Genomic DNA, 16,023 nt, shown 5'->3' with positions numbered 1-16,023 from the left:
ACATTAGGATTAGTATCTGCATGTGATTTAGCCTTCCGAGGAGAGGTAGTACGCAACGGAGATGGTACAATCACAGGAGCAGAGGCCTCCACATGATGACCATCAATAAGAGTCGTTGAATGTGACTCTGAGTCCTTAGCTTGCATAACAGCAAGTGAGTCCAAAGTGGGAGTGGACAACCCCTGCTTGGGTGAGGACCTATCATGATCTGAAGCATCCTCAAGAGGAGGCATATCTGCAAAATCATCCTCCCGTCCATTTGTTTTATCAGCAAGGTGACCCAAGGGTGACCCTACATTAACCCCACCAGTAGCATCAACTTTCAAATTAACAATGGGACCTTCTAAGAGCTTCGTCTGCAGATCTTTTTGCCGATATTCTTTACGTTGGTTTGGAATCGTGGTCCTCCCTTGTTCCTGTTCATCAGAAGGTGTCTTCTGAGAAGGTTTATGTTGAGGCCCAGGAACACGACCCTGGTCATGGATCACTCGACATTGAGCAAGCTCGTGCCCAATCATCTTACAATGAGAGCAAAATGGAGGGAGCCATTCATATTCCACACCAGCTACAAAAGCAAAGTTTGGACGTTCAACCAAGAGATGATCAGGAAGAGGGGACAACATATCAATATCCACCAGCACTCTAGCAAACATACCCCTATTCTTTCTCATAGTATGCTCATCCAAAGACAAAGGCAAATGGTAAATTCTAACCCAGGTCTGAGCTTTGGTACTCCTCATGGTAGCTGGGACAAAGTCTTTTGTCCAGGCAAACAGTCTCAATAAACCAGGAGATAACTTCAGGGAACCCATCCCGAGAGCCCATCGCATGTCCTCTATAGAAGCGAACTCAAACTCATAGAAACCCTTTCCAAGAGGAATTGCTTTCCATGGTCCAAGAGTTTTCCACACCAGCTGCAACTTTTTAGTTAAATCCAAGTGTGTGAGAGGTTTATCCCCCTTAGATAGAATAACCCGACCATGAAGATGGGTTTTGCAATCCTCAAGACCAGCCAAGTAATCTGCCTCATCAATCCGGACAGCAATCATGTCACCCTTAATACAAGGGGTAGGGAGCTGGGACAAAGGAATGTCACATGTATTTCCCAAAGCCTGAGCAAAAGTCTTCCTTTGACCGGACATAGAATATACTTTATTATCAGGACATACTTTTCGATCCATCAAACAAGTCCATGGAATGAGGAAACCCGCAGAGCCCTCCGCCATTTTAAAAGGCTAACAAGTTGCCGCCAAGAACTTCCGCAAGACACACGGAATAGCGACCGCCTTCGCTGTCGCGCGAGCCACCACCTCTGCAGTCACCGCCGTCGGCCGCACCGGACGCCTCGCACCAGCCCAACAACCACCGCACTCCGTCGACGTCGTCGCGCAAACGCCTCTACTGCACAGGACCCGCACTACGTCGTCTTCTACAGCTCTCGCACCACCAGCGAGCCACCGTGTCTCCCACTGTAGCACCGCTGCACCTCCAGTTCCGCTGCCTCCAGGAAACCCTAAAACCCCCAAATCTTCAATTTAGGTTTTGGGTTTCGTAAATTTACGTTCCTGTGTTCAGAAATTGATCCCCACAAGCAATCGCAGCAAGAATACCCACTGTTAATGCATCATCGACACCAGAAATCGGTGAAATTTCCTAACTGCTTCTGCAAAAGATTAACGAGGCAGAAGAAGAACAGTTGGCGATACTCTCTCTCCAATCTCGTTCCCGATTTTTTTTTTTTTTAATATTCTACTTTGTGTTTCTCTTTTGCGATGTATTATCTTAAATAATTGGTAGCTAATTATTACATTTTTTTCTTTTGACAAAAATATTATTATTATAATAACTATCAAAAGAAAAATATATTATTAAATTAAGAAAAAAATTTATTATCAATTATTATAAAAATAAATAATTTTTTTTAATTTTGTTGTTTGTAATTTTATTATTGTGTAGGTGGTTTTTTTATTGGGAAGAATTATTTGAATTTTTTTAAAAAAATAATTATTTATAGAGTAAAATTGTAAGAAAATGATTTTTTTTATTTGTTTTTAAATTCAATTTTTTCTAAAAATTTAATATTTAAAATTTTAGTTTAAAATAAATAATTGTTAAATTTATCACAATTTAATATTATAAAGAATAAAATTGAAAAACAATATAGTTGTTTTTTTTATAATAATATGGTTTTTATAACTTTCTTCTCATGTTTATGGATAAAATTAAAAAAATTGTTTTGTTTTTTGTTTGTTTAAGTTTTGACTTTTTGAACTCTTCCTTGTTTTTCTTAACTTCCAGTCCTTGGAAACAAAAATTAGTTCCAAACCTGACAATTTTTATCCTTATGGACCAGATTTTATTCACCCAAAGTTACATGATTTAACTCATTCAGTCTTTTTAAAAAAATCTTACATATTTAAAAAATAAATATAGTAAATACTTGAAATTTTAATTATCTTTAATCGTTATTTTAGGAGAAATATTTTGCTAGGTTGAAATTCTTTTATTTTAAAATTATAATTTATTGACTAACAAGTAGTTTAACAACACAAAAAAATATAAGTGTTTGGATGTGAAATAGTTTCGTTTTATTAATTTATTTTTTTAATTTTGAGAGACTAAAAAGATTTTACACTAAGAACTAATATCAGTATCTTATCTAACTTAAAAGTATATTTTGAACCAATTATTTTATATTATTTTAAATTATATAAAATTAGGAAAATAAGAACAACAATAATTTGTTATATTCTACATATAATTTTAATATTTTATAACTTGTAGGGTTTAGGGTTATATACTAAGATTTTAATAAATACTTTTACACAGAAAAAGAAGAAGAGGGGAAACATATAATAAAATATATTTAATATTGCATTTAAAAATAAAATTTGAGATAAGATTATATTTAATGATTACCTTCCTATGTACCAATGCACATTGAAGTATTACACGTGTTAATAGCCTATTTGACGAAACACGTGCCCCTTTGGACACAACTACCCCATGGCATTTCCGTTATTCGAGGGCGAGAGCGAGGTCAATTACCGGAAGTCAACAGTTTGAGAAAAATAAAAATTGTGTTTTGGAAATTTTTCTTCTTCTGCTCCTTCTACCATTTTCCTTTCACTTTCTCTTCCTTTCCATCTCTTTCTCTGGTTTCCCCTTCGCATTTTCCCTGCGATAGAGACAACAGAAAATCACGGTTTCAACCACGCCAATGGAGGAAAAGCATGCAGCAGCCTCGGAATCCGCGCACGCCGAATCTAACGGTGTGTCTCATGGCTCCGACCACGGTTGGCAGAAGGTGACCTACGCTAAGAAACAGAAGAAGAAGACCAACAATAGCGTTAACGCCTCCGATTCTCGAGCTAATTCCAACAAGCTCGTTCCAAACGGGACTTTGTCTGGCTCCGATGGCGTTTTCCGGTCCCTGGAGCTGCAATCTGAGGATCGGCGCCGGAAAATTTTGGAGGCGCAGAAGGCGGCCGATGCCGCATACGACGACGATTTCGCGCCGGTCAGATCAAAGCAACGGCAAAAATATGACGAAGATGACGAAGACGACGAGAATGTGGAGCATTACGCGGAGAACGGGAAGGCGGAGGAGAAAAAGGTGAAGCAGAAGAAGCCGAAGAAGCCTAAGGTGACGGTGGCAGAGGCGGCGGCGAAGATCGACGCTGCTGATCTGGGCGCTTTCCTCGTTGATATATCGGTAGGGTATTGTCCATTGAATCGCGCATTTTTAGGTTTTGTTTTTTTGGTTTGATCTGTTGGATCAAGAAGACAATGCGTTTGGATTCGTTTAGTTTGATTTAAATTTGTGTCTTTTTGTTTGTTTTCACATTAGGCATCCTTCGAGAAACAACAGGACATATTGATGATGCGGTTCGCTGATTATTTTGGACGTGCTTTTTCTGCCGTGACCGCATCTCAGTTTCCCTGGGTGAAATTGTTCAGGGAGTCAACTGTGGCTAAGATCACTGATGTGAGTATTGAGTTCCTTGTTTGCTTATTGTTTTCTTCTTTTTAAATATTATATAAAGAGTTTCAATTTGTTAGCTTAATGATTCTGAAGTGTTTAGATTATTGTTGAATGTGGCATGCATGTGGACTTTGAAATTTGTGTGTGAAATTATGATAGCACCCAGGATTTGTGGCAACATATTGGGCTGGTTCTGTAAATTTGTAAAAGGTACGGACTATTTGTTATCATCGGTCTTATTCAAGCAGTGTCTACATGAACATTGAACTATTTACAGAGATATACATACGACAGTAGGCGCAGACTATACTGCTGAATAAGAAACGACTGTAGCAATAAGATCCGATGTTAAAAGGACGTTGCTTTCTTTTCAAAATAAATATGTAGTAAAATCCTGTGAGGAAACGATACGGTGAAACAAACTGAGTCAGTAATACTTCTGCAGTTTTTTAATTTAGTTGTCATGCGATATAACCGTTTTTGTATGTGTTTTATCTGCAATTTTCAATAGCAAAAGCCCTGATTATTCCTCCAAAAAAGATGGCTCCAATTGGTTTTGTGGGTTGAACTTTTGTGTAACTTCTCAATGTGTGTGATTGCTTTACAGTTTAGAGTGCTCTGTTCTTCATGCACATTTTACTTATATGGCTTCTTTCTTTCTTTGCTATTGCTACTTGAAACTATTTGTTTTAACTTATGACATTGTTTGTTATGATATCATTTATCTCTTCATATATATGAATCATTAAGTGTCTTTGGTGTAGTGAAATTTATTGAGGTCTCCTTCTTAGTGTGTGTCTGGAAACCCATTTAGATCAATGCAAATGGGAATTCACACTTTACCAAGCACAACACTAGGAAGCAACATTTCATATATCATTTGTATCCAATGGAAGTCACTTTCATCTGTAAACTTTACACACTAATTCTGTTCTGATATTGTTCCATATATTGTTAGTTAAGACTTTTCCTAAGTCTTTTGACTTTTTATATATAGTACTGTGTCTTGTTATTGGTGATTTATGACCTCGAGAATCATATTAAAACGCATTCATTCATCAGTTACAGAATCATAGTACTGTGTCTTGTCCTTGTCGTTTTATGGGGTATTGATGTTTGAAGAATATTTTATATTTATTGTACATATTCTATCTTTTAGTGTTTTTCAGTGTCTTGGTTCTACTTTCTGATATTTTTCCTATGAAGTGTATTGATGAATTTCCTTTTTTCCAGACGCCACTTTCTCACATATCTGATGCTGTATATAAAACATCGATTGATTGGATTAACCAACGTTCTCCTGAGGCACTTAGTTCCTTTCTGCTTTGGTCTTTAGATAGCATTCTTGCTGACTTGGGTAGCCAGCAAACTGTGCCCAAGGGTTCCAAGAAAGCTGTGCAGCAAGTTTCTTCAAAATCTCAGGTAATTACACTGAATACTTGTTTGTGTCTAGAACTAGTGGTTTTTATTCTTCTTTTGAAATTTGGATAATGGAAGTCGCCTGTGTTTGTTGAAACAAAACTAAGCTAAAAGAGAAATTTCAGTACAGAATAGCTGTCTATTAAGGGGAGTTTCTGGAATAACCCATGTGCTGAACAGGTAAGAGGTCAATTGAACAATTTTGTCCCAAAGCATAATTAATTAATAAAGGACATCTTCCTATTTTTTGTTGGAATATTCTCTTATAACCAGATGTATTAGGGGTGATTGGTTAGCTTTCTGCAACTCTATAAAGGGGGCTTTCTGATAACTATTTGCTCAAACAGTTAAGAGGGTAATTGAAAATCTTGTCCTAAAGCATGATTAATTAGCCAACACATGGTCCTGTATAAATCCAAATATTCTCTTTAAACCAAATGCAAAATGGATGCATGGTTGGTTTGAAATTCTATGGATATGCCTTAGTGCAATTTGATTTATCTATATTAATTTATTTATTTGTAAGAAGTTGTTAGCTTTGATATGATAATCTCTGCTTTTAAATGTTCAAATGACTGGATTGCATTAAACACTGCAGGAGCGACAATGTTGCTAAATTATATATTTAGTTAGTTCTATTTATGTTTCCAATTTCTATCAAGTGAAGGAATAGTCAATGTCAAGACAGATAACACAAATAGGTGCTCTTGAGACATATATAGCTGACAAACATCAGAATACACACACAGGCATATATATATATATATATATATATATACACACTTAATTTTTCTTTTTTCCCTTTTGGGGATTGGGCATTCAGTGAAGTAGGAGGTCAAATACCCATGCTCTTAGATTGCCATTTTTTGTTTGTGTTAATTAGGCAGTTTGTTTTGCTTCATTATTCAATACTTCTGTTTTTTTTCTCTAGAATTAAATGCACCTACAAATGAAACAATTGCTTCCATTTGAATATCCTTTAGGTTATGTTTGACTTAGACAGTTCTTTTGTTCATTGTAGTTTCTGTATCTTCTGTTTTATTGTCTTGGTTTTGTGAAATTTTTATGGTAAAACAATTGTCTTGACAAGTTTTTGTAACTTTGTTTTCTAAATCACATCAAGCTTTACATGATTTAGGGTTTTGGGTTTTGAAAGACATATATACTATTCTTTTAGCTCTTCTTTTCACTTGTAAACAGACATTAAGTTCACATTACCTGCAGGTTGCCATGTTTGTTGTTTTAGCAATGGTATTGCGCCGGAAGCCTGATGCTCTTATAACTGTGTTGCCCACATTGAGGGAGAATACAAAGTATCAAGGGCAAGATAAGCTTCCAGTGATTGTATGGATGATAGCTCAGGTGAGGGATAGATGCCAAAATAACAATAACTTAATAGAAATCCCCTAAAAATTGAGTTGTTTGACTTTTAAAGGAGAAATGTAGCATCTCATTTTCCCTTCATTTTATTTATGGTTAATATTTCTGTGTAGGCCTCTGTTGGAGATCTCTCGGTAGGTTTGTATGCTTGGGCACGAAATCTCCTACCCATAGTGATTGGCAAAAGTGGTAACCCTCAATCCAGGGATTTGGTTTTGCAGCTGGTGGAAAAGTATGGAAACAGTTACCCTTTTTTTTATATATATCCCTAATTCATCATTGCTATTGTCATCACCATTGTGTTTTTTTTATTTGACGGCAGAATTTTGTCTACCCCAAAAGCCCGACCTGTTTTAGTAAACAGTGCTGTGAGAAAAGGGGAACGATTAATTCCTCCTTCTGCATTTGAAATTTTGCTCCGGGTTACCTTCCCTCCATCCTCAACTAGAGTAAAGGTAGATATGTTCATCTGGCTTTATATGTTTATATTTGACTGTATCATAGCTCCAAATCTTCAAAAAATGTCAATATGCTGCTGCTTTTATATATAGGCTACTGAACGATTTGAGGCCGTATATGCCATTCTGAAAGAGGTGGCTCTTGGAGGTTCTACTGGAAGTAAAGCAATGAAACAAGTTTCGCCGCAGATATTCAATTTTGCTTTCAAAGCAGCTGGAGAAAGTAGGCAAACCTGATTTTATTATTTTATTTGTGCCTATTTTTTTTTTTGATGAAATAAATGTTGAGAGTATTCTAAAACATGCTGTATTTTTCAGACAATCCTGATTTATCAAAAGAAGCAGCTGGTATTGTTATTTGGTGTTTGAGTCAAAATACGGAATGCTACAAGCAATGGGTGAGTATTTTTGTCTCGAAGCTTTCTCTTTTTGAGTTTAGGCAAGCTTTTGATGTTTTTTTGGATAGAGCAAGACAACTTATTATAAGAAACAATTTCTTTCCGATCTTTTTTACTATATATGGCAATCTGATAGGTAGTGTTCTGATATTAGAGAAAGACTGAGAGTGTTAATCTCTAACTAAACCCAATGCCCCTAATTATTTCTGCCACTCTGTTTATTGCCGCCAACCTTTTCCAAATCTTGATGAAATTGTTACTAACAAACAATTACTCCCTCACCCTAGACTAACAGAAGCCATCCCATTGAGCTTATTATCTAACCAACCATGATACTAGATTTACATCTTTGATCTTATTCCTTATTGTATATGGACAGGAAAAAGTTTATCATGACAACATTGAAGCAAGTGTTTCAGCTCTGAAGAAGCTTTCCGATGATTGGAAGGAGCAATCAGCAAAATTGTCTCCTCATGAGCCACTGAGGGATACCTTGAAGAATTTTAAGCAAAAGGTAGTTTCTAAGTCAAGATCTATATTTTCAGTTTATTGTGTCTGGGATTGCTTTCCAACACTGTGACATGGGCTGGTTGAAATGTGTTTTTATTGTACTGAAGTAGCAGAATGTTCGGACATGGTATGTATTGATGTAACTATTTTTGGGCGCAGAATGAGAAAGTATTGACTACCGAAACTGATGCTGCACGTCACGCACACTTCAAGGAGGCCGATAAATATTGCAAGATAATCTTAGGAAGAGTTTCACGAAGCCATGGATGCACATCTTGTTTAACCTTAACAGTTCTTGCTTTGGCTGTGGGTGCTGCCGTTCTATTGTCCCCCGGTATGGAATCTTTGAATTTTAAGAAGCTCTCCGAAGTTTTCAACGTTTAGTACTGAGTACTTGAGAATATTCCGCATTACTAGCAGTTGGTTGCTCCAAACAACAATTTCTTTTCAACCCTACTCATTCACAATGGGCAGCCTCATAATAAAGTGCTTAATGCGGAGATTGTACACTTAGTTCAAATCCTGTTCAGGTATCAGAGAATAGTTGAGGTCAACAATGGTTTGGGGTTTACTTTAGTTAGACTATTTTATAATTTATTTGTTCTTGTGTCTGTTGAGTCTTAATTTTAGTTATCTTATGCCTCCATATTAAGTACGCTGGCAAAATGCCAATGAGGTAACTACAGCTGTATCCTGAAGTTAATTTAGTTGTATCAGGAATTTTGGTGTTGCATTGCGAAATCTTTACTCTACCTTTTGCTCTGTTATCATGGGCTCACGCTTTTGTCCTTTTCAGTTGCTTTTTCCTTTTTTATCGATGTTTTGTTTTCCTTTAATCGACCAAATTAAAGAGATATCAAATGGTCGATTCAGTGATTTATAATTGTTGAACCACTCAGTTCGATAGCGTAACTTAGTAAATCAAGTGCACTGCCTTGATTCTGCAGAATGTGTTGAAAGGATTACATTAATTTCCACCTCGGCACGTCGCATATTAATTTGAATCGCTTGACATTACATCAAGGTCAATTTTATATGTTGCAACCGAATCCCATTCAATATTCATGTTGTAATAAAGAAGCAGAAAAATAGGTATTATGCTACATTCACAACAAAGTAGTTTTGGACAACTAAACTTTTAGAATTACGATAGAAGAACTGTTTAGTTGTGTTTTAGTCTAGTTTTATAGATTATCATAATCTTCAGGTTCGGCATATGGGTACTTTGAATATGAACTTCTAATTTTTGAAGGATCTTCAGGTACAGACCAAGGGTACTGCATGGAAGGGTCCCGTGGGAATTTCCTGAAGTTCAAAAATGGTGCCCAAAGAATAACCCTGCAAGATTTTACACGGATGTGCTTTTTGAAATGTGCTGCCAATTGTTACAACAAACAATTTCAAAAGAGAAGCAGAGTTTGGTTTTAGAGAAAGAATTGCTCACCCTGGGAAGAAAATGAAGACAAACATGAATTGGAAATACATCTCCAGCAACCCTCTTCTGTACCATCTTTTCCAAAGCCATAACATGATTGCTGGCTGCAATTCACGCAATTATGCACACTTACATATTAAAACTCAGTTTGGATGCTCTTGTTAGATATATATATATATATATATATATATATATATATATATAATTAGGACAAACTTAAAAAGTTTTGAAAGAAAAGAACTTACTGGCACCACAAGGAAATAAACAAACAAAACAATCCCCAATTGTGTCAAAACCCAGCTTAGTTCTGGCCGGTTATTCTCTCCTGTCACTGCTAATACTGGTTCCTCCACCTGCTCAAATACCCAACACTTCACTTTTCTAAATAAAAACAAAAACAACTACACTTTTGTAAATACAACACACTTCTAACTTTTTTTTTTTTATCTCACTTTTATGCTGATAATTCTTTTTTTTTTAATTTTCATTCTTACATTACAATAAATACGTATATAAAAAAAGTTAGGTAAAAAAACAAGGATATAACTAATAAAAGAGTAATTAATATTATCTCTAAAAACAACATGCAAGCAACAACAACGCTAAAAAAAACTCAATTAAAATGGAAGAGAGAGAATACCAAGCAATCAAAATCATAAAATTACTTTTAGCTAGGACAATGCTAACCGTGGATGCTGGCAAAAGAATAAAATGAAAACTTTCTAATTAGAATTACTATCAATCCATTCTACTGCCATCTTGAATGCAATCAACTTAAAATATTTCTATTAATTATTTAATGCTTGTTTGGATTAAATTTTTAAATAAGGAAAAAAAATCATAAACTAAAATTGACTCATGAACAAGTTAAAAATAAAATTTTAGAAAAGTTGTATAAACAAGTATTTCTCAATTAACTTATATTTTAATTAACTTAATTTGTCAAAAAACTTTTATAAAAAAAACTAACTTAGTTTACAAATTAATTTTCTGTTGGAGGAGTTAGTTACTCAAACATGCTCACATGGTATAACTAAAATAATTTTTCTCTAAGCATTTCTATGAAAAATGATAAGAAGACAAAACTCCATTAAAGAAACTGTTTCAAAAAAATCCATAGAATACATGCTAGGAGTAATCCTTTAGAAAAATGCAATATTAATGTTACCAACAGTCTTATGGCAATTCACCATAGCTATATATACTTATTGATTATTTAAGAAGAGAATCTTTGGGTACTTGTTTGGTGGAAGAGTAAGAAGAAGTGAATTTGTGTGTAGAAAAGTCTCACCAAGGCCAAGAGTGCACCAATATGCAGAGCCAAATTGGTATAGTTTAGAGTGACACCATTATCTGCTTTGTGGGTGTTGCATGTGACCTGCAATGAGTTGAGGTTAGGGAAGTTATTGAATGAAAGGGGTGAAGAAGAAGTATGAGATAATGAATTGGAAAATGAAAAAGCAAAGTACAGTGTTTTTGTGATATGATCTTTTGTGCTTGGAAGCAAAGAAGAGAGAAGTAGTTCCAAGTGAGGAAGAGGGAAGAGAAGGCAGAGCTTTGGGAACATGGAGGCTGAATGAGCACCTCATCTTTGTTTAGAGCTCTCACTTTGCCTCCTTATCACTTCACTTCCATCAAAATTATAACCAAAAACTGACAAAAAACTAAATGTGTGGATTTCAGATTATATCACACTCATCCACTACCACTTTTTTCTTGTCCATTCAACTTATGCTCATCAGGTTAATAGAAAAAAAATAAAATTAACCTTTTTTTATAAATTAAAATTAGTTTGTATATAAATTATTCTGTATAAACTTTTGTGTAATTTTTATATTTTTTATTTTTAACTTAAAAAATTTAACATATTCCATTTTTCCTAGAAATTCTTATTGAGAAATGCGTGTAAATGTTTTTCATAAACCTGTTTGGTTGAGTTTTTTTAGTAGCTGTACATTAACAATTAAGTTTTAGTGGCAAGGATTCCCCTGATGCGTAGACTTGTTTTAATAGGTTCGGTTAATATTTTTAGTTCCTTAATTTGTTTAGATCCGTCTCACTACGTTTTCTTTTTATATTAAAAAAATAAAAATAGTTAAAAAATATTTTTTTCTGTATTATATTATTTAAAACATTTAAATATACAATGCTTTTAACTTAATTATTAACATTTACAAATTCTAATTGTTAATTATAGTTGATGCAAAGGATTTTAACAATCACTGATACTGTTTAATTACTTTTAATTTGATTTAATTAATTTTTAAGTCTCTTATATAAATTTATATTAATTTATGTATTTTCAATTGAGTTTCTATTATTTTTTAAAACTAAATTGTTTTATATTTTTCATTCAGTTTTTATTGTTTAATTTTATTTAATAGGATAACTCTTATGTTGTCTCACCATCTCTTTTATTTGTTTTTATATAAAAAAAAATGAGCTTTTGTAGTGAGTATAAATTGATATTGTCATTAATGTAAAATTACAAGTGACTTTTATTTTTTTTATTTAAAGATGTGTTCGATAACTGTCATCATGCTTTCCATGACTTCTACCCCCATCATTTACTACAATATCGAGAAAGAAATTAACGTAGTCATCACCATTAATATAAGTGATAACGAAAATTTATTATTATTCAACACTTTTAATAAAAATCAAATTTCATTTTACGTTAACCACGTTACCGTTTTATATTAACCACAAAATGTCACATTCTTAACACATTTTCAAATTTGCGAATAAGTATTTAAACCCACAACTTTTGTAAGAATTTGTGTTGTCAGTTAAACAAGTAACCAGGCTATGATAAGCTTATCTTACCGTGAAGAAAATCATCTAAAGTTTTAAAAGTAAAAAATTGAGGTGGAATTTGGTTTGTTTCAAAAGATTGCAAGTATTAATAAGGATATAATAATTATCAAATTATACGCAATTATATACAATTATACGTAATTAATTTGATAATGATAGAATCTCATGATTAGTAGATCACCATTAACTTGTAATTTGGAGATTTCGTACACATATATATTTCATATACAAAAGAATAAGGAATTACCATTTCTTAATTTCTTACCATCTTCTTATATATAATATAGCAAAAGTTTTAGGTCACGGATAGTGGCAAGATCTTGATGACGCCACATAATGAAATTATATTCGTCAAGTTTGAGACTGGAAATTGTAAATTGTTGAATAGAAGAAAAACCATTTTGAGAGGAAAGAGAAGAACATTTGAAGAAGAAGTGGGAGAAGAAACCATGAGTCAAGAAAGTTGGCTCATGCTACCATGTTAAAAAAATAAAATAAATGAAAGATATGGAGAAAGAGAAAAATAAAATTGATTTATTTAATACGTACTTAAGACAGTTACATATAATAACTAAATCAAGTAATATGGTAAGCAAGATAATAGGAGAAGACAACAGCACACCAACCATCCAACCAGCTAATGAAAAATTAAATGATACAACCTCAATTGATTTTTATTTTTTTAATATTTTATATTAAGAAAATTTAATAGGGATTCAATTGAAAATATTAAATTTACGAAACTTAAAAGAATTAAGACTTTTATTTATTTTTAACTATTTTAGACAAATACTTTTGAAAACGTTTAAATTTTTGGGTTTAAGCATACAATTGTATATTTATATTAATACAAATAATTTGATCTCCAATTAAAAAAATTAATAAACAAATTTTGACATTCTCAATTTTTGTGATGAAAAAAAATATAATATATTTAATAGAAATAAGTAGTAATGGATTTAAGAAATTAAAGAAGATAAAAAAAAGATAAAATATTTACATCACGCTTAAAAGTTGGTAATTGTCTTAACCGTATGTCATGCTTCCTTAAAAAAAATCATTGTAGTTATTGTCCTTAGACTTACTTTTTCTAATAACTATTTCATCAATTTTTACATTTTAAATTTCTCTCAAGCTATTTTTTAGGTGGTTAAGTTTTTTAACAATTTTATCGACATGCACGATGTCTTTCATGTCTTTTGAATTTTCATATTTACAAACCTATACTTTAAATTTGTTCACTTACAGACATTAATGAATCAATTAAACAATTTAACAATATATATTAAAATTAAAGAAGAAAATTATAAAAAGAAAAAAATGGAGAGTGATTCATTTTGCATGTTAAGAATTTGGTTAAATTGGATTGATATAATAAGTGATAGCATAAACATAGAGAGTTAAATAAAGTTATAAATTTAAAGTAATTTCAGAATCATTAAACTAACAAATTGAAACAAGTTGTATGAAATATTGTTAACATTATTCCAACATCCATTTCACATAATTGTTTTAAATTTCTTCTCTTCCATGTGCTATATTTAGAATTATCTCATCAATAAAAAGTTTAAATTTATATCTTTCATCTTATTACTATTTTTAATTCAATATCTATTATCTTACCTATAGAGTTTGTATATTGAAATAACCTTTTTAAATTAAATTTATATTATTAAACATGAAATGATTTTTCATTATTAACTTCACATACCACAAATTTTAATAATATGTTAAAAACATTTAACATTACTTGTATGACATTTCAAAATAATTTTCATTTCATGTAACAAAAATAATTGCAGTTTCACTCAACAAATGGACAATAGCATAGTTATTTAAACATTTTTTTTTTCATAACACACTAATCAAAACTATCTAATATATCATCATCACCTAATATTTCATGAATGTCTCGTTCGAGGTGAGTTTAATATAGTATGTCTATCATGCTTATCTGATCAATATATTTAAGAATGCACATAAATCATGTTTATTTGTCACTCAACTATTATTCAATCATATGAGAAATTAAAACTATTGTGTGAACTTCATTGTTCTCCCTAAACAAAAAATTCATCCTTATACCCATAATATTCAACTTTATACTAAGAACTATTTTAGCCTTTTATCTCATGACTGTGTATACAAATGGCCAGATCATACAAAATGAGAAAGGTGTTCATTTTCAATGTACTTCTCCTAAACTACTTAGGGTCTCATTCAAGTGCACCTTCTTTATTTGAAAAAAAAAACCCAATTTGATTTAGGTATTCCCAGTGACATAACATTGAAGAAATTGTATCACCGTCAACCTAAAGTTACAAATGCCGATCTAACTATGTATGATGTTAGCAAGATATTAACTTATGTTTATGTAGCCCTAATGATTGTTTCGAAGTCCCAATTTCCTTTCAATATCATCATTGAAATGTACACTATGTTTATAATATCTACTAAAGAAATTATAATGCTTATAAACCCACCTATAACAAACTCTTTTACAAACCTTAACCCTTTTATTTTCACCAAAACAATACTTTACTTTGGATGACTTATCCCTATAACAATGACCATATAACATAATTGATATTCGTTCAACTATTTCACAAGGTCACACAAGTACTAGATTAGAGACCATAAAAAAGTCACAAAAATCAACTATTGACATTTGATTTTAGTTGTTAATCAAAAGAGCATTGATGACTTTGAACAAATCAAAATTAATGATGTTGTCGTGGTCTAAATGATCAAGCATTGGGAAAAAAAAATCAAGGTGTTCACCCAAACGCACAACATGCAAAATCATGAAATAAGATTGGATTATTTGTCTAAATTAAAATTTTTGCCTTAAACAACCTTTGATGAAATTATTTGTGACTTACAAAATAGTAGCTACCTACAAAGATCCACCTTTAATTGAATATATAAGTGTTGTATCAATTCTTTGAGTTCCATTTACTTTGCATTAAGCTTTAACTTAGAGATATATGTAATTTCAATTGCTCTTACATAAATATTATTTTTCAATTTCTATTCCAACAATTAATATTTTTATGTATGCTAATATTATTTATCAATCAACATTAGTCACTATTTGCTCTATCAACATAATTAATTCATCTTCTTCAACTAATAAGTTTTTTCTTTTTCTATCAACATCAATACTGATTATTTTCATTTAATGTTAATTGAGGTTGATTTGTATCAACACATTGATCAAAATTAGTTATCCCATCGATTTCTTGGTTAACATTGAAATCATTTTTTTTTTTTTTTTATGTTAGCCATACCTTTTTTTTATGGAAAGTTATGATACTATTTTTCATCTAATGTAATTTGGTGTTTTTCTATAAATGTTAATAAAATTTATTTTTATTAATATTGTTGAGATTATTTTTACACTAAACTAAATCAAAATTATTTCTTGAGAAACATTTATTAAAATTTTCATCATCCATGTCAATAAATTATTTTTTATTGATCTTAACAATATTTTTCTATTAATATGCTTCATGGTTATATTTGAATCATTTGTCACTCAAAATTGTTTTTTATCAACCAATTATTGTTATTTTTTTTTGAAATTGGTTAAATCTTTTCTTATTATTAAATATGGAAATT

At 32.0% G+C, this 16,023-nt stretch overlaps 2 protein-coding genes across 2 annotated transcripts; one reads left to right on the top strand and one right to left on the bottom strand.

The window, feature by feature from the left end:
* The first annotated feature begins 3,024 nt into the window (after positions 1 to 3,024).
* LOC137811632 (uncharacterized) lies at positions 3,025 to 8,891 on the top strand. Its single transcript, XM_068613435.1, has 10 exons — positions 3,025 to 3,715; positions 3,851 to 3,988; positions 5,219 to 5,407; positions 6,629 to 6,766; positions 6,898 to 7,016; positions 7,107 to 7,239; positions 7,336 to 7,465; positions 7,561 to 7,640; positions 8,020 to 8,154; positions 8,310 to 8,891. Exons 1-10 carry the CDS (start codon positions 3,221 to 3,223, stop codon positions 8,532 to 8,534), a joined length of 1,782 nt encoding a protein of 593 aa, XP_068469536.1. The 5' UTR covers positions 3,025 to 3,220; the 3' UTR covers positions 8,535 to 8,891.
* A 253-nt stretch (positions 8,892 to 9,144) lies between these two features.
* LOC137811633 (NAD(P)H-quinone oxidoreductase subunit L, chloroplastic) lies at positions 9,145 to 11,238 on the bottom strand. Its single transcript, XM_068613436.1, has 5 exons — positions 11,055 to 11,238; positions 10,877 to 10,963; positions 9,831 to 9,938; positions 9,595 to 9,689; positions 9,145 to 9,488 (listed from the first exon to the last, which is right to left on the bottom strand). The coding sequence occupies exons 1-5, from the start codon at positions 11,172 to 11,174 to the stop codon at positions 9,335 to 9,337; spliced, it is 564 nt and encodes a 187-aa protein (XP_068469537.1). The 5' UTR covers positions 11,175 to 11,238; the 3' UTR covers positions 9,145 to 9,334.
* Between the last annotated feature and the right edge of the window lie 4,785 nt (positions 11,239 to 16,023).

The sequence above is a fragment of the Phaseolus vulgaris genome, chromosome 2 (assembly GCF_000499845.2).
Source record: "Phaseolus vulgaris cultivar G19833 chromosome 2, P. vulgaris v2.0, whole genome shotgun sequence".
Taxonomy (NCBI): Eukaryota; Viridiplantae; Streptophyta; class Magnoliopsida; order Fabales; family Fabaceae; genus Phaseolus; species Phaseolus vulgaris.
Note: the sequence above shows the minus strand (reverse complement) of the source record. Positions and strands in the feature narration are given on the sequence as shown.